The 18180-nt window shown below is 46.9% G+C and overlaps 1 protein-coding gene across 2 annotated transcripts; it reads left to right on the plus strand.

Moving 5' to 3' along the window:
- LOC134515609 (uncharacterized) lies at window positions 1-11484 on the plus strand. Of its 2 annotated transcripts, none has more exons than XM_063334752.1 (11): window positions 1-358; window positions 2731-2865; window positions 4332-4456; window positions 4774-4842; window positions 5361-5474; window positions 6315-6430; window positions 6727-6782; window positions 8238-8290; window positions 8936-9063; window positions 9576-9732; window positions 10984-11484. In XM_063334752.1, the coding sequence occupies exons 1-11, from the start codon at window positions 155-157 to the stop codon at window positions 11084-11086; spliced, it is 1260 nt and encodes a 419-aa protein (XP_063190822.1). In that variant the 5' UTR covers window positions 1-154; the 3' UTR covers window positions 11087-11484. The 2 variants fall into 2 exon arrangements, with proteins under 2 accessions (XP_063190822.1, XP_063190823.1); XM_063334753.1 differs by lacking the exon at window positions 1-358 and adding an exon at window positions 1268-2338.
- Window positions 11485-18180: the final 6696 nt, after the last annotated feature.

The following is an 18180-nucleotide window of genomic DNA, read 5'->3' on the forward strand; positions in this document are numbered from 1 at the left end:
CCTCAGCGCGCCGGCAGCCGGGACAAGCCCCTCGCGGAAATGACCGCCACCGGCCCCGGGACACCCCCGTGACCGGCACCGCCGCGGGCTTTGGCCGCAGCCGGCGCCCCGCTCCGCACCCCGCGCCCCGCTCCGCACCGCTCCGCGCCCGGCCATGCCGGGGCTGCTGGCGCTGGTGGCGGCGGCGCTGCTGGCGCTGCTGGGGGCGCGGCGGGCGGTCCCCCCCGGCGCCTGGTGGCCGCTGAAGCGCTGGGTGCTGGGCTGCCTCCTGCTCTTCCACGGCGCCTGCAGGCAGCGGGCGGCCGGCGGAGCCCCCGCAGAGCCGCGGAGGCCGCGACCGCTCCGCCCCGACCCCCACGTGAGTGTCCCGCCGCCCCCCCCCCCCCCCCCCCCGGCACCCCCCCAAATCCTGGGACCCCCTTCCCCGGCGATCCCCCTTCCTCGGGAGTCCCTTCCGTGACACCCCTTTCCCTGGCTCCCCTGCATCCCCCATCCCTGGCACCCCCATCTCCCTGCGCTCCTGGGACCCCCCTGTTCCCCTGGGACCCCAGCACCCCTACCCCCCAGTCCCTGGAACCCCCGTCCCCACATTCCCCCACAACACCCGTTCCTTTTGGAGCTGCACCCCCATCCCCAATCCCTGGAACCTCCATCCCCTGGGGCCCCAGCACCCCCATCTCCCTGCACCCCTGGCACCCCCTGTTCCCCTGGGACCCCAGCACCCCTACCCCCCAGTCCCTGGAGCCCCCATCCCCACGTTCTCCCACAACACCCATTCCTCTTGGAGCCGTACCCCCATGGACCCACACCACCTCCATCTGCAGGACCCCACAAGGACCTGCACCCCTCCCTGCAACCCAGCACCTTGCGGCCCCCCCTGGGACCTGCATCCCTCAGGAACCCCCACCCCCTGCGTCCTGGTGCCTGGCACCCCGGTGCTTGACCCATAACACCTCAGGACCCACATCCTTTTTCCTCTTTCAACACATCCCAGGGAGGGCAGGGTGGGGATGTCGCCTTGGCTGTCCCTTGCAGGGAAAAGGATTTGCCTCTGATCAGGCCAGCTGATATTGGTGGGGAAAAGCAGACACGCTATGGGACACAGAAACCTTTCATTTTAACACACTTGGTGATTTGAATCTAATTTTCCAGGGCGGGGGTACTTGTCTGCTTCATCCCCCTATCTACAACCTGTACCTCGCTTGTGTTCGTGGACCACCCTGCCAAAATACTCCCCGTGCCTGACAGGCAGCTCTGGGTGGGCTTTGCTGCATTATTTGGGGAGAGGGGGAACCAGGAAGGCTGACGAGAGAGGATTTCCCTTGCTTTTCCTTGCCTCATCGAAATTCGTCTTGCAGATGCCAGCTGAGATTTTGGATCCCAAGTCATTTTCTGTGAAAAATGAACTTCTTCCTAACATTTCCTGGAGCCTTCTGGGAATCCTGAAGACATATTTAACAAATGCACTGAGGCTTCTGCTTCGCCTTTTAAAAAAGAAGCTGTTTTCTCTAGCTTTTCCTTTCTGCTAATTAAGCTGCCGCTTAGAGCGTTTTGAAGTGTTTTGCCAATCTCGCCCAAATTTGCTAGGGCAGGAGTGGCACCATCTCCCAAATCAAGCTGACATGCAGGGTGCTTTGAGATACAGCCAAGGGCTCTGGGCTTTCCTCTCCGCTCCTCCCAGCAGCAGCGCTGGAGCAACACTTAGAAGGGAGGTCCAGAAACGGACCTGGAAAATACTTCCAGAGATGATGTCCTTGAATTTTTGCGTTGGTATCCAGTAGGCTCGCTTTGTGGGTATTTGCAGATCCCGTGCCCTCAAAATCCCCCCTCGTCTGTATGCATAAAGGGAATAATAATCTGATTTCAGTTTGGGTTTTTTTTGCATTTTATGGTGGATAGTTTTTCAGAAGCAGAACTTCATCCGTGCCCAAAAAATGCATACGTAAATATTAATTTCCCCATTCCGACTTTTAAAGTTCTGCACAAGTGCATGAAAATATACATCTGAACGTGAGGCTGTGGACTTCGGTGCCTAACGGGTTTTGAGGTTGGAGCTGTACACTGGCCCTACGCCAGCCCAGCTGCTAATCATGTCAGTCGAGTGCTGGGTTTCTTACGGCTTTCTCTCTTTCTCTTCCTTTTTCCTTCTTATTTCTGTTTCCCTTACGTATAAGTCGTCCTAGATACTAGATAGTCGTCTTAGGTACTTGGATACTAGATGCTGGAGCTAGATGGGGAAACAGCATGTTTGTGGCTCAATTTCTTCTTCTTGAGGACACATTTCATAAGGATTTTGGTCAAAGGAACTTCTCGCTGCAAAATAATCGCCTCAATTCAGGTAATATTTGAGCTCGTCCGTGGCTATCATGCAATAATTATGTTCCGTCTCTAAAACTGCTTCTCATCTGCTCCCTCTCTGCTTTCTCTGATGAGGGAATGGGCAAACGAGAAAGGAAAAATGCTTTTGTGTCAATAAATGCCGTGCGTGTTGCGTGCCGGATTAACCCCATGTTCTCTGAGGACGTGGACTGTCCTGTCTTGTGAATGAGGTTTCACTGCTGCCAGCAAAACTCTCTGGCTCTTCGCTGGGGTCCCTGCTAGTAAATATAAAAAGTGAAAGTAAAATGTGATTCCTGAGAAAAAAAGCCCATGGAAAACAAAGGATTACTCACCCTCTCCCCCTCCCTTCCTGCCTGCAGCTGGAGCTGAAATCCGTTTCCCTTTCCCTAGGCGCTGGATTCGGTTTACTTCACCGGCTTTGCAGAGACCAACAAGACCTTTGTGATTGCTCGTCTGGCCAAACGTCCCAACGGGACCTGTGAGATGTGGCTCTTCCTGAGGGTGGACGGAATAGGAGAGTTTGAAGTGAGTGGTGGAGGCGGAATGACGTTCAAGAGCAGCGCTTAACTCCTGCCTTCAGCCTGTGTTAGGATCCCGGGCAAAAATGAATCATAGAATCACAGAATGGTTCAGGTTAGAAGGGACCTTAAAGATCATCTAGTTCCAACCCCCTGCCCTGGGCAGGGACACCTCCCACCAGACCAGGCTGCTCCAAGCCCCGTCCAGCCTGGCCTTGAACCCCTCCAGGGATGGGGCAGCCACAGCTTCTCTGGGCAACCTGGGCCAGGGGCTCACCACCCTCACAGTAAATAATTTCTTCCTAATATCTAATCTAAATCTCCCCTTTTTCCATGCCCTTGCATGTTCTCTGCATCTTCACTCCCCTAACGGTGCCACATCGGTGCTGTGACTGAAGGCAGTGGTAGAACTGGCCAGATTACTGCTTATGTCTCGTTTTAGGAGTGAGGTGTCTGACACTCATTCCCTTTTTCCCATAATGTGCACAGAACAGAGCATATTTTCTAAAATACGTCTTGGGAAGTCTCCCAGGAAGAATTTGAGCATTCTGTCTTTTTGGTGACGTGCAGCACATGGTTAATACGTTACGTTGTGTGGTTATGGGTGATTTTTTTTCCCCTTTTCTAATGAGTGAATACTGTAAAAACCATTGTGGAATTGGCTCTTTTCAGAGAGAAAGGAAAGCTATTGGAGAGTTGTATGTACATCTGCTTCATTCTTGCTAAAAGGAAGACAGTATTAATCATTATTTTGCCCGTGGATTTTATTTTTTGTTAATAGCTGAATGTAGTAAAGAAGGAGGGAAGATCTGACATAGATCCCTTTGCAATCCACTGACTATCTTTACGTCCACAAATTTGTTTTGCTAAGTAGTCGTGACCAGAAAAAGCAGGAGATGTCCGATTTGCCGAAAAACAAACCAGGGAAGATTGATTGTAGAAGCGCATGATGCGGTTTTCTAGGAATATTTAGTAAAACAACACCGCTTTGGGGCTTTGTCATTTAGAACTGCCAGCCAAGTTCGGGATCTTCTTAGATCCTTCCCTACAGCAACAGGCGTAAGCTCTCTTTTAGAAAAGCGGCAGCTTTAAGAAACAAGATGTATTTTTCGAAGAGCAGCTGAAGAGTTTTGGGAGCTTGCGTGCACTAGAAATTTAAATCAGTTTAGTCTAAAAATAAATTCACCCGCAAAGCCCTGCCCCAGAGCGACAGAGTCACTAACGCAAGGAGCGGGGCTCTTGCAGTGACCTCCCTGCACGCAGCTAATTCAGTTGCGTTATCTGAAACAATCCTGTATTATCTTAGAACGCAGGTGGTTTAGGTGCAATTTCCCTTCTCTAATAATCTGATTACGCGAAGCAGGTAGAACTGAAAAACCAATTCAACCAAACGTTCCCCCTGCAGAGGACCGTCGGAGCAGGAATTCACCCGCGTTGCATCCCCACAATTGTTTTCCTTAAATGCCTTTTTAGCACCCACAGCATCCAAACATGATGGTGAGTGATGAGTCTGAAGAGATTTGGAGTGGAGGAGGGCTCACTATTGAATACCTGGAGCCCCAAAGTCGCTGGAAAATAAGCTTCGATGGATTACTCAGGTACTGCAGCACCCTGTAGTTTCATTTATCTACACTTAAGATGAAGGGGTTTTGAACACTCTCTGGCAATATATTTAACCGATTTGAACCAAAAGCTATTCGGTAACAATAGCGTGCGTTGATTTTTATGGAATCAAAGTACAGCTAGTAATATCTGTGTCTGGCGTAGGGTTGTAATACAGCATTGCTATTCCACCTTAGCACACAAGAGCCCCATTCTTCTGCGGCGCCTCCTGTTGCGTCCACTTCCAAGCACGTAAGAAACATTTTGCTGTTCGTTTGGGAGGGTTACAAAATTGTAGCGCTTTGCCTTACAGGAAAGGAGCCTACCGACAGCAATGGAGTGAAGAGGAAGGCGAACTTGTGCCGGTTAAATTCTCTTTCCAGTAAGAGCATTTCACTTTTGCTCCGGGATGTATAGCTGAGTTCATGGATAGAGATTTGGTTCCTGTTTTCAAAGGCTCATGTGCACAAAGTAACGCATGAAGCCCTGCCTCCGCTTTCTGTTTATGGGCTTCTGTGCCTGATGTCTGATACAGGCCTTTTGTCTGATAAAAAACGATCTGCTGTCGAAGTAGCACAGCAGTCCTGGAGTCATGCTGCATTTGTGCCTCTGAAGAGACGATGTGAGAGAAAGCAGCACGCTGTCGCTTGTGGCTCTGCCCTGCCAGCTTCCCTTCCTGGGTAATCTGTTGGGTCTTTCAGGCCGTCGTTGCTCTTCTTGGTTTCCTTTTGTTTGCTGCCTTGAAAAGTCATAACGTATTTCAAATGACAAAAATCAGAATTTTCCAATGATGATGTAACATCCAAAGATTGCCATTGCCAGAGTAGCAAGTGCACAGCTTGGCCTGGTATGACCTGAAAGCTAATAATGTCTCTTATTTTTTTCCCCCTCTTTCCGTAGTTGGGAGAACTTCACAGAAGTCTTTAACTTTAGTGTCGACAGTCACCCCAGCACATTTGCACGTGCTTTTGCCCAGGAACCGTGGACCATCGAGTTCTTCCAGAGGGTCAAAAAGTGAGAGGCGAGATTAATTTCCTCTGGGGTTAATAGTCATTTTTCTGCAGATCTCTTCAGGGTCTGTCGTGTGCTGTTGTAGGTGATTTTAGAAGGTGGGTTTCATTTGAAGTGAGCTAGTAAAGGCCATGGCTCCTGTCAGGTGTCTCCTGGTTTCATTGCTACATCAGACCTGGTTTCATTACTTCATCTAAGGAGGATCCTGCACACAGACGGGGTCTTCCTGATGCGTGGGTGGAGGGACCTGCCCACAGTTTTGGTCTGTAAAACCTTGAGCATTAGGAATATTTCTTATTCTGACTGTATTTCATTGCTAACAACCTGATTTGGGCCGCTTCCAAAGCCGATGGTGCAGGTGTAGCTAAGCAAAGGATCGAACATAATCGTGTGAAAGGAGGGCCAAACTTGGTGTTTCAATTACTACACGAGCTCCGGAGAGCTGAAAAGACGGGAAGAAAAAATGAGTTATCAATAGCGTGTTGTCTAAATACAGGCAGAAGATACGTATACCGAAAGTGTATTGTGCTCGGCGATACCCGCCGACTTCTAAGCAGCGACTGTTTGGCAGTGCAGCTTTTTGTCAAACAGAGGGAAATTTTATAGTCTGTCAGGGTGGAAATTTGTCGCCGTTTCATTCTTCAGGTGTCTCAGAGCCATTATTAGCAATAACTGGAAAATGTAGAAGTGGTTGCTAATGTGTAAAATCTGGCATAGCCGTGATCCAGACGCTCTGAAATCTCTCCTTCATTTTGGAATATAAGTCTATCAGATTGGCATTGGGGCCGCCTTGATTTTGCCTTGTTGATTTGGCCTCTCCATTTACCCTTTTCTGTCTCCCAGGCAAAGGGAACAACATTTCCGACATGAGCAGTGGGGCCAGTCTGTTGGAGAAATTGAAATAAAAAATCACGAGAAAACGGAACTTTCCCTCAAAGGCGTTCGGAGCCACTCCTACGGTAACAGCACCAGAAACAATTCGCTCCCTCGGCTGCCTTCACTGTAGCTGGTACTGGCAGGGCAGTGGGACTATAGATTATCCTTAAAAATGACCAATTTCATGACTGGGCACGATGTTAAGACATTTCATAGGAAATACCATTACTGTTTTGAGGACACGCATATGCTTACCATGTTGTGAATTACTGGATATTTCTTTATCCGAAGTTCGGTTCAAGTCGGGTACTATTAGTTCACTTTTTCCAGCAATGGTGAACTTTAGGTTGGGTGATTTTGCTCTTTTTTTTTTTTGCAGGTATCCGGGACTGGTCTGAGATTTACCGTTACGTCATGATTTTGGCACACTTTGAGGTAGGTATTAACATGCCGATGTGCTACTTGACCATGAAAATGGAGGCATTCCTGAGCTTGTCAGTCCTGTTTAAATAACCAGAAATAAGGCACTGGGAGCACCCGCGGTGTGCAATCAGAAGTGCTAACTGGTGCCATCATTAGCACGTATCGGTGTTGGGAGCCGCTCGCGTGTGTAAAAGCTGAGATTTTGCTACACTGGTTGAGCCAACGGTTGTTTTGGTAACTTGAAACTGCTTGTTTTGGCATTTTAAAGAAAAATTAGATAGGCAGCTTTACAGGACACGTTCTCAGTTGCCGCAAATACCCAGCACTTAGCGGAGTTGATGCAGTGCTGATTCACACCCAGTGAGAGCCTGAGGTGCTCGAAGGCATCCTAAGCCTTCGTGACAGCAGTCGGCAGATACTTCTGCCTGCGCTGAGCTCTAATTCTCTGCTTTGCCGTTGTGGCTGTGCCGGAGGAGAGCCAGCGCCGTGGCTGCTGGGAGCGCACAGCCGGGGGAAACGCTGAATGCTGGCCATACAAGCTGGCACGCAACCCCAACAGATGGTCCCGAAGTGGCATTTCCTTTGCCAACGCAGGCGTGAAGAAATTTAAACTCTCTATTATAGGCAGAATGACAGGAGGTAAGACTGAATTCAGAATAAAAGTTCTTTTGCCGGCCAGCACAAAACCACACCTTGGAAAACCCCACATACGTGCAGATCCAGCAGCCGTTGCGATTTAACATATGCCTGCATACCTTTCAATAAGACTGTGCTTTTGCGCTGTAACGTGTACAATCAGGTAGTAACCTTTCCCTTTTCTTCATCATTATTCGAGCCTTAAAAGGACTGCTGCTCTTCCCCTCCTAATTAAAAGCTGTCTGACTGTTTGCTAAGAAGGAATTAAAGTTTATTGCCAATTGAAGTTTGGAGTCCTCGTACCCTGAGTGTCTGTACATATATAACACCACAGCGTAGGCTTATAGTTGCCTCAGAGCAGCCCAAGTGGAGCCTGAAGGGATTCGGACTCAAGGATGGAAGAGAAATGAAAAAAAACCCCATGAGATTCCAGTTCCTTCTTACTTAACATTTTTCCTATATGCTGTCCTTGGGCATAGAATAATATAGGTTAGAAGAGATGTCGGATGAAAGTAGGACCAACTTTGACAGGTTGCCCATCAGATTTGAACATGGCTGGCTGACGTCTCTGCCGGTATCGTTTCCCACCTCCTCTTATGCCTGCTTGCTGTGGGCTTTTTCTTGTCCTTAATGTCCTTAACTTGTCCTGCTTTATATTCTTGGGCTCTCTGCAGCCAGAGTTTCATGGAAGACGTATTGAGAAGATTTAAAAGTACGAAGTCATAGCACGCTGCACAACCCGAGTTGTACCTTCTCGGTCAAGCCAGAGTATGATCCGCGCAAAGGAGCCCACAGGAATTAGACTGCTTTTTCTTTATTGCTCTCTTACAGGATGGGACTGCGGCACATTTGACGGTCATTAATATGCCAGCTACCACAACTAAGTGAGTGACCAAGAAAGTTTATGCTGCTAAAAACAAATGTTTTAAAGGTGACAGAAGTTGCTCCGCAGGATGTCCGTATGCACATTCTTGCTTTGAACCTGGTGCAGCCCAATTTCCATCCACACCTTCTTGCTCCCCACTCCCTCCGCCCAATTTTCCATTTGCAATTAGTCACAAGGACAGCTTTTGCCTTCAATTACTTCCTTTCCATTCAGTTTCTGTTTGGCTGATGCAGCTGCCCGTCTTACTGTCCAGATGATTTAGAGCTACAAATTGAGCGCTTCCAGCTATTTAGGAAGGTGTGTCCGTCTGTAATGGGGCATTCCGCAGGGAGCCCTGCCTTGCTGACTGCCGCTCTCCGCATCCAGAAGCTCAAAGACCAGCGTTCATGGCCCTCTGACTGAGTGGGACCAAGTGACCTGCCTGTCCCACCACAATCCATCCTGCAAGCTTCATCTTCCCTGCATGCCTGGCTTTCCCCGCCCAGCGCTTGCAACATCCCACAGTATAACCTTTTTCATTGATTCCTGCTGCTTTCCAGGGATGAAGGCCGTGCTCAGCATTGAGCTCCCCTGGAAGGCCAACGTGCCGGTCCGTTTGAGCTTTGGTTGGACTTTAATTCTGCTCCATTTCTTCCCCCTTCAGCCTCGCTGTAGGTTACGTCTTTTTCCCCGATGGGAGGAAGGCTGGCATTGAGTGGTCCAACGCCTCGCTGGCTGAGATGGCCGATGACGGTGTTATCAAGGATGAATATGGAGTCAGTTTTACTGCTGGTAAGCGACGTGCAGCCCTGTATCTGCTTTCAGCTTTTTGGCACGCAGTTAATTTAGTGGAGGAAAGACTACTCAGTAAAACTCCTTGGAGCAAATTTGAAAGCTAAGCGCATCGTCTTACACCCTGAGAAATTTACTTCTGCGCTTAAAGTTAAGTCATATGTGTGGGGTGTCATCGGTGAAACGGGGGGGTGTGTGTCCACTGCAGGCAGCTGTGTCAGAGGGAGAGTTACAGTTTCTATTTGTGATGACTGTAGCTTATGATAATCCAGATAAACTACGTGATTTTCACTTTTGGGGCATCAAAACGTATGTTATGAGGTGGATTCAGCTGCTCTGGAAATACGGCTTGGTCAAAGATTTTACTTAATTTACAAACCAGACAGGGAAACTATTGCTGCTTAGAAAAGCACGAAAAGAAACCGTATAGAAAAATAATAGATCTTGGGAATTTTGGAGATAAAGTACTGTTGAAGGTTGGAGACTTTCTACCCTTTTTACTCTTACCAAAGGTGGCGAGTACTTCGATGTTTCTGCAGCGCTGGATCAGCAGGCTTGCCCCGCGGTGTATAATGGCCTGACTGGAAGAGGCGTTTTCCACGAGTGCATTGCGGATTTCCAACTAAACGGGTCAACGCAAGGCTGGGGCTTGGTTGAGTTTTATTACAGGTAAAACAATGACAGGCAAGAAGAGGTAAAGAATTCCCATCCTCCTGTATTGACCTATGTGGCTACAGCTCCATAGATATTTGAAGCGTAAATGCACAGATTTTTTTACCGGATGTAAAGAAATGTTGGTCGTTTAATGCTTAATGTGTTTATTAAATTGGCAAACACGATATATATTATATATATATTAAATCTATACCTTAAAAGAATGATTATGCAAGCACTTCATACACGAAGACAAACCACAGGCACTTGGTGCAGTTGTTTGTTATATAGGGTTATGCAGGATTTTATATAGATTCCCCATACGGGTTTATGAGTTAGTGGATGGCACATTCTGGAGACTGTCTTAATTAGGCAATCTGTCATGTTATAAAAATACTGAGTCCTCTGCCCCGAACAGCAGGCTAACCGCTTTGAGGGTGAAATTTGCTCACACAAGTATTTGTCAGACTAGAGCACAGAACAGATAAATGATCAGAAAATCAACACAGGAATGCCTCTTCTAGGGGAAAGGATTACATCCACAAAATATGTGCTTCTCGGTGAATTGCTGTTTCTCCTGCCACGTGATTATCACAGGCTTTTCCTGGAGCCTTTTCCCTATTGAGTCTTTTCTCTCATGAAAAAAAAAAAAGGCAAGTTTGGTTGTTTACATTTAGTTTGCCTTTTTAAATAAACACTAATTCTTGGCGGTCGGAGGAAACGCCATAGGTGACTTAGTGCTTAGAGATACAACTTCGCGATGGTTTTTATCAGAGTTAGGTTGATGGTTGGACTAGATGATCTGAAAGGTCCTTTCCAACCTCAGCGATTCTGTGATTCTATGACTTCCAGAAGACTGAGAACTCAGCTTCTTCTGAAAACCAGACACATTTAAAGCGCATCAAATAGGCCACTAAACCCCGAAATGCCCGCTGGTTGAACCTGAAAGCTGTGGCCTGTAGCTGCTGCCCGGTACCTGCTCCACTCCCTTCACTGGCTGTCAAAACCTGCATGGTGGAGGAAATGACCCAGCCCAGAAAGTCTCTGCTAAAACCCAAACAAGGCACCCTCGGCAAGTCCGGACAGCCCTGGACATTTCTAGATCCGCCCCAGTAAGGCTTAATTTGGCAATGCTGACAAAATTCCCCTAGGCTCCCATCTCGTCTCTGCTTCCAACTCAAAACCATGTTAGAAATTAAAGGGCGGGTGTCTGGTTCTTCCCCCTCGCCGCAGAACGCCAGCTCAGCCTCGCTGCTCTTCTTGCAGGGACGAAGCCGCCCAGCTGGTTCCGAATTTGCAGCTTGGTTCAAAAGCTGAAGGACCCAACCATTCTTCTTGGAGCCCTGTGGCTGACGGCTCTCCCCCGTGAGCGTTTGCAAGCTTGTCCCAGCGACGTAAGGAAGCAGCTTTCAAAAAATAAATAAATAAATAAAAAGTCATTCTCTGCAAAGTGCACAGTTTTGGGTGTGGAACTCATCGTCACAGGATGCTGCGGGGGTCAAGGGTATAAAAGGATGTGGAGAGAAATGAGAGACACTGGTGGTTGGTAACCGTGATGGTCTGGAGGCGATTTAAAGGAAACCTGAACAGTTGATTGCAGGAGGACTGGACTAGGAGGGATCGCTCTACGCTCTGTCTTTCGGTATTTTTCCTAAACTGCTAGCTGCTCCCCACCATGAAGACCAGGACACTGGGTGACGTGGATCTCTGGCCCAATTTAGCAGTTCCTCTGTTCTTTCAGATCTGTTTTTGAAATAAAAGCTCTATCTTTCTGAACTCTCTGGTTGTTATAGTCATTAAAACATGGGAAAAAGCTATTACAGGAGACTACAGTGATTTGATAGTCTTGTCTATAACTGTATGAGAGCTGAACTGGAAGAAGTAGGAGAAAGCACAACTCAATGAGGTGTCCTCTAGGAACAGCATTAATAGCCAATGAAATAAGTGATACAAACACATTTTTCCCTTGTCCGAAGCAAAGCCAGGATCTGGCAGTCCGATTTAGAAGATGTTCTGAATTTCTCATCATTCACTTGCATTTAGATGCCATATTAATCACAACGTCCGTTAGTCACTGATAGCTGCTGGCCCAAGGTAACCTATAGTGCGTTCCCTGCCCAGATGCCATTAAGTACTGAAAATTAAACTTACTTAAGATATGTCAAGAAAAAAAAGTTATGTGGAAGATCTGGACAGAAGGAATTAAGGAAAGATGCCTCACTCTGTATGCCAGGCAGCAATGCTGTGCAACTGCTGGGAGCATCATAAGGATAAGGATCATAAGGATCATAAGGGCCTACAAGAAAGCTGGGGAGGGACTTTTTAGGATGTCGGGTAATGGTAGGACTGGAGGGAATGGATTAAAACTAGAGATGGGTCGATTCAGACTGGACGTTAGGAAGAAGTTCTTCACCGTGAGGGTGGTGAGACACTGGAACAGGTTGAAGGTGTTCAAAGCCAGGCTGGACGGGGCTTTGAGCAGCCTGATCTAGTGGGAGGTGTCCCTGCCCAGGGCAGGGGGGTTGGAACTAGATGGTGTTTAAGGTCCCTTCCAACCCAAACCATTCTATGATTTTGTGATTCTAAGATATGTTATAATAGTACCTCTACCCCATTTAAGAAAGTAATGGAATCTGGGTGCACATATATATATATATATATTTATAATCTCTGTTTAGGTTGATTCTGGAGGACAATTTAACAGACTTTAAAGAAGACTTTCTCCTTTCTGAGATAGTTCTTACATTTATTACTATTACAGCGTTACATGCAGAATAGGTGCGTGAATGTAAAATTATTCACCCCATATGTATCACAGGAATGGCTGCCTGTCCAAATTTGGGATGCGTTACTGAACAAGGCTGGGATGACGCAAGCAACAGCCTGATGTGATACAACGGGCTGATTTTGTCAGCAGTCTCTTTGGCAGCCGTGCGGTAAGGTAGAGAGATTCCCACTCCCTGATTTATAACGTTGTCCCTGTTCGGCATTTGCGCCTGCGAGCTGTGCCCCACCGAACGCACAGGTTTGGGGTGCAAGCGCCGTGCCCCCCCTTGCACCCCAAACCATCGGCTGTGTGTGCGAAGCAGGCTTAGGATTGCATTTCTTTTGGGATAGTCATTGACTCGGAGCTTTGGATTTTAGCCGGGCTTCTCCTATAAATACTTCTTTAGTTACAGTGGATTAAGAAACGCATTCTTGTGAGCCTTGCACAAGTTTAAAGATGTCTTAAATCTGCCTGAGCGCTGGAAGTCTCAATGCAGCGAAACAGGGAGCTTCTAAATTACTTGAGACAATGGTACTTTGACAGAAGGGAAAGCCTTATGCCTCTTTTTACACATAAGAAATCAGTCAGATAGGTAATTTTAGAAAGGTTAGAGAAACAGCGGCATTCTGCATCACAGTTTGTTCCTCCTAAGTATGTAGCTTGTCTTGCTATGATCTCAGGAACATCCGTTCCTTTTTTCTGTGGAGTTTTTGTCATCTCTCTCTTTCCTTTTTTCTTTTTTTTTTCTTGAAGACCAAAACATTAACATTTAGAAAAAAGGAACATACAGGCACATCATGAGCAAAGTCTTTGGAGGTGTGCGCTTCTGTTGGATAACGGAGATAAGGAGAAGGACTGTTAGTTATTACTCTGGAGCGGTAGTTCGGGAAATTGCTGTAAAAAAATTCCCTGTCCAGGCCAAAAATTAAAAATCCGTCCCATCGAGGAAGGTATTGGTCTGGCTGTTTCTGATTTGCAGAAGCTGGGCTGCAACTAAGGATACTGGGGGGCAAATGGTAGGTATCTCCCCCGAATCGTAGTCTCTGAAGTTCACGTTTCTGCAGCGGAGGAGGCAGAGGAGGATGATGCAGCCTTCATCGCCCTGCTTTTGTCCTCTTTACTTGTTTCTTTTGGTACCAGCGGATGGAGAAATAGAGCACTCCTGAGTTCAGTTTGGAAAAGTTCACGCAGGGTACAGAAAATGATTAATAAAGTTTTGAGCTGGCAGGTTTATTTGCCAGGTGATGAACTACTGGTACAGTATTTCAGCTTGAAGGACTGAAAAATTGACTGTCGGGGGTTTTCTCCCTGGATTTCAAATTAGTTTATAGCGAGCTTGTGTCCAGGACACATGGAATAACTTATTTAATTTAAAATAAATCTACCAAGCACCACGCTTTGACCATATGAAGTGGTCCTTCTCTTGTGGCTCCTTTCTCGGTGGAAAAATCCATCTTGGGAAATGCTTCTGCAGCCCAAAAGCATTAATTTTGAGCAAAAAAAAAAAAAAAAAAGCAGTAAATGGAGGTAAGTCCTGGCCAGAAATGAAATGTAGCATATGATCTGCTCTCGTCCGGCATGAAGGGAGGCAGCTGGAGCCTTGTCGGGATGAGCTGCTTTCCAGCATCTGCGTTTTGCACGTCTGGGAGGAACTGAACACCTGTAATTCCTGCTGCTGTCAATGGGCCAGCGCCTGACGCGGCAAAATACTCGCAAAAAAATACTTGCACGTCCCACTGGAGCTCACATGCATGTTGAATTTCAAGATTCAGGCACTTATAAAGAGGTCACTTAAAGGCTGTCAGCCCCAAACTAAGCATTTCCCATCAATCTGGCCTTGGCTACTGATGTCTAGAATGGTAAATATTTCACTAGGCTTATTTATTCTCCTTCCTTTTTGCAATCTTTCATGTATTCATAGTAGAGATGTAAAGGCCATTTTCAGTGACGTTGTATTTCACTGGTAGAAAGAAAGGAAGGAAAAAAATCTTTTTCTGTTCGGATTTATGTTCTAGCTTTACAGTCGGTGAAGCGAAGTGTAGCCCAGGGGGTTCTGTAATCTATCAAAAACCAAAAATGCGCTGTATGGCTGAATTATCTCTGCAAAGCAACCAATTATTTCAAAAGTAGACTTTTCCCTCCATAAGAACAAACTCAGCAGCCAAATGACTCAAAGACATTCCAGACAAAATGACTGATAACCACCCACTCCCTTCTCCCATTTACTGGAACCCCGACGGCCTCACGCTCCCTCTTGTTTACCATAAAAAGCCACAGCAGTCTTTCTCCGTCCAAAATTGCTCTTCCCTAAACAGTGGCTCTTTAATTCTTGCTGCTCTCCCAACATACTTGGGCTCAGAGCTCAGGTGTCTGAAGCAGGGCCTCCAAAGGGATCTGCTCTGGGGGGCTTTTTGGGTCCTGCCCCCCGGTTTTGAGCTATTTTCCTTTCCTGGTTGAGACTGTAATTAGTTACAGCATTGATTTTTGCTTTTATTCAGCACAAAAAACTTTACTAAAAACATAGTGCAAGTGAAGTTCATTCTAATCTGGCCATAAAATTTTACGAGGGATGTAAATCAAAGGGAGGAGTGGCAGCTAATGCTCTGGAACAGTTGAGCCCTGTTCGAGTTTTCTCAACAGGGTTAAATCCCTCCAGGAGCAATTAGCCTAACAAGCTGTTTGGTCCACTTATAAATAACATCACCGACGGAGACGTCTGGAGGTGTCTGCTCTGTGCATAGGAGACTTTCTAAATATGCTGGGTGGTGAGTGGCTTTTTTTTCCTTAATCCGCAGCAGTGGGGTGGAGATGCATATCTGACATGTCCCAGCAGCTTCACTCACATATTTATCATGTTTTCCAGGAAAGATAAGAGAGGGGAAAGTAGGAGTGCCATGCTCTTCTGGTGTGTCCTACATTGCCTGGTAGCTGTGCATGGAACAGCATGTCCTAAGCGCTGAACGCAAATGCTTTGGCCAAAGTACTTTAGAAATGGCCCTGTGCACGATAGACCTGGAATTGTTCGTAGCTGAAGTCCTTGTGGCAGCCCCTGTGAGAGCTGAGACTGGAGAGGGACTTCTGGTTGCTGTAGGTGTTAGAAATGTGATTTGCAGAAGGAGGTCCATCAGATGCCATTTGAGCAAGGAGATGTTGCCAGGAGTGAGGGTCTGGGTGCAGCCCATGGCTGTGCCAGTCCTGGAGGGCTGGGGCATGGGGGAGTGAAGTTCTGCCTCTGCAGAGTAGTATCTTTTCTGATCGTATTTGTTGGAGGGACTTCAACAAGGTGGAGACTTCTTTGGCATGTGGCCAAGTGACTTTGGTTTCTGTATTCAGGCGCCTCTTGGCATATCTGGCCCCATGACCTCAACTAACACTAACAAGAAGGCCTCATTTTTGCCTTCTGCTTGAGAGCTGGCCTTCGTTTTCCCACCTGGCCCGCTGGCTTGAAGTGTCATCTTCGTTTTTTTTTTAATTATCATCTGTTTGTCTTTTCTTTTTCTAAAATGCGTTGTAAATTTCTAGCCTTTGTGCTCTTATGATTATGCAGCACGTAGAGAGCTTACCCCATAAAACTGGCTTTGTGAAATGCTATTTAGAAGTTTTCAATTGCAAGGACAAATAACTGCCCATATCGCTTCAAAGTTCGACTTTTCAAAATGGGGCTGAAAGGGGGCCTTAGGCAATCTCTGCCAAAGCACGAACCCCACCATTGCTGAAATAAACACCCACACAAGGAGAAAACAGCACTGGGTAATTACGGTAGCCTTGAGGTGGTGCCTTTAACCATAAAAAAAGGAGACTTTCTTAAGAAAATAAACCTCAGCACAGATGCTGCCTTGGTTTCAACCCTCATATGACTCTGTCGTTTGAGTTTGTTCACCAAACCCAGCAAATTCTCACGTGTCAGGAGGCAGGAAAAGTTTTGGATGAGAGGAAGAAAAGGATGGGAAAAAGATGAAAGGCCTTTGGTCTCATCCTGTTTGCACCTTGAAGGGACAGATCGGTGTTCTGCATATTCCAGCGCAGAAAAATGTGCTGTTGTGGGCAACTAAATACGCTGATATCTGGGTGCAAGTGAAAACGGCAATTATCTCTCTCAGAAGATGTTCTACCATAAAATCTAAGTTGGTTGAGGCCAGGTTTGGTCAGGTCCCGTGGCAAGGGGCTAGGATACAACACATCCAGGCGGGACTATGCAGCTCAACACCGGTAGGATAAAAATTGGCCTGCCCAGAAAGCCCAGCGAGCCGAGGTGCCAGGGTGGGGCCCAGAGCAACGTCGTGGTTGAAGGCGTGGTGCCAAGCACGCGCCTCTGGTGACATCTGCCATATTGTGTATGTATCTATAAACAGGGACAAAGCGACCATGAGGACATCTGGGACCTGACTTACACCTTTGTGCAGGTCAAAAATTCTATTCATATTTTTTCTCCACTCTTATGTTCAGGAAAGTCGTAACTATTCAGGCAAGGAGACAATAATGATATTTCTTATGCCCATCACCCCTTTCCCTTGGAAATTGCAATTTTTCCCTCCTGCAAAACGACCCAAATTGTGCATAGTCGATACATTTTGATTAACTTTTTAAACCTTCCTGTTGGATGAAGCGCAGGAAATTCCACTGTTTGTCGTTTTTGTTGTCAATCCTAAATGTCATAGAATCATAGAATCATAGAATCTTCATGGTTGGAAAGGACCTTTGAGATCATTGAGTCCAACCATACACACGCACACACAAAACCAAAAAAACCCGAAAACACCCCCCCCCCCCGCCCCCAACAACCTACAATCTCCACCCTCCAGAGCATGCCCTTCAAGTAAGGGCTGGATAATCAGTTGGTAAGGAATTAAAAAAAAAATAATAATTACAGGCCCCCCGAGTTTATGAATATTTAATAGCGTTTTGCAGAGGTGAGGAATGGGAAAAGCTCTGAGGTTACACAATGTGCCGTGCTGCTGGTTGTCTTCACTAAAGCATCCAGATCTCAATGTTTCCTTTCCCAGTCTTGTTTCTGCTGTTATTGTAAGGCATGTAGGCTTCTACCACATGTTTATAAGCTGATAAAACCATAATGTCAGGAATGTTTTCCTTCCTCTATTAGATTAACAAAATAAGTGACTTTTCAGATACAGGCCTGTTTACCATACTCCACACCGAAACAATAGTTGTGAATAGGTGTCGTAACTCGCGGAGAGGTGAGAAAATAAGAGCTGCTCAGCGTAAACGCCAACGTAAGATGTATCTGTGTATCTCAGTGCTGATGAGAAATGTTCTGCTCTCCTGACATGCTCTCCTCGCAGGACCCCCGGTGTCGCACCGCTGCTTTGCTGGGCTGGCAACCCTCAGCTGTGACAGGAGGGGTGACATAACGTTCAGTCCAAATATCTAAGAATTAAGTCCCATCAGGCATCACTGAGTCCTTCTGCAGCCACTCTTGAGCAATTCATAACTGTACGTGTCAGGCGGCTTTCTGACGACGCGGGGTTTGACTCCCATTAAGACAAAACAGCCACACAAAAGACTTTTCATAATGAAGAAGGACTATTATAAATGATCTGTAATGAGATTTTCCCGAAGCCATAAATATACTCCTTTTGGTCTCTCGTGCACTTAACACAGCCGTGTGTTGTGTGAGGCTTTCAGAACAAACACCGACATAGAGAACTTTTGGGGATGGGGAAGAGCCTTGAGCCATC

This window comes from Chroicocephalus ridibundus, chromosome 4 (assembly GCF_963924245.1).
Source record: "Chroicocephalus ridibundus chromosome 4, bChrRid1.1, whole genome shotgun sequence".
Taxonomy (NCBI): domain Eukaryota; kingdom Metazoa; phylum Chordata; class Aves; order Charadriiformes; family Laridae; genus Chroicocephalus; species Chroicocephalus ridibundus.

Excerpts from the sequence above, each read along its gene's own strand:
- LOC134515609 (XM_063334752.1), top strand. The coding sequence starts at position 155 with ATGCCGGGGCTGCTGGCGCTGGTGGCGGCGGCGCTGCTGGCGCTGCTG. Across the intron at positions 8,291-8,935 it reads ATGCCAGCTACCACAACTAA|CCTCGCTGTAGGTTACGTCT; the intron begins GTGAGTGACCAA and ends TTCCCCCTTCAG. Across the intron at positions 9,064-9,575 it reads TGGAGTCAGTTTTACTGCTG|GTGGCGAGTACTTCGATGTT; the intron begins GTAAGCGACGTG and ends CTCTTACCAAAG.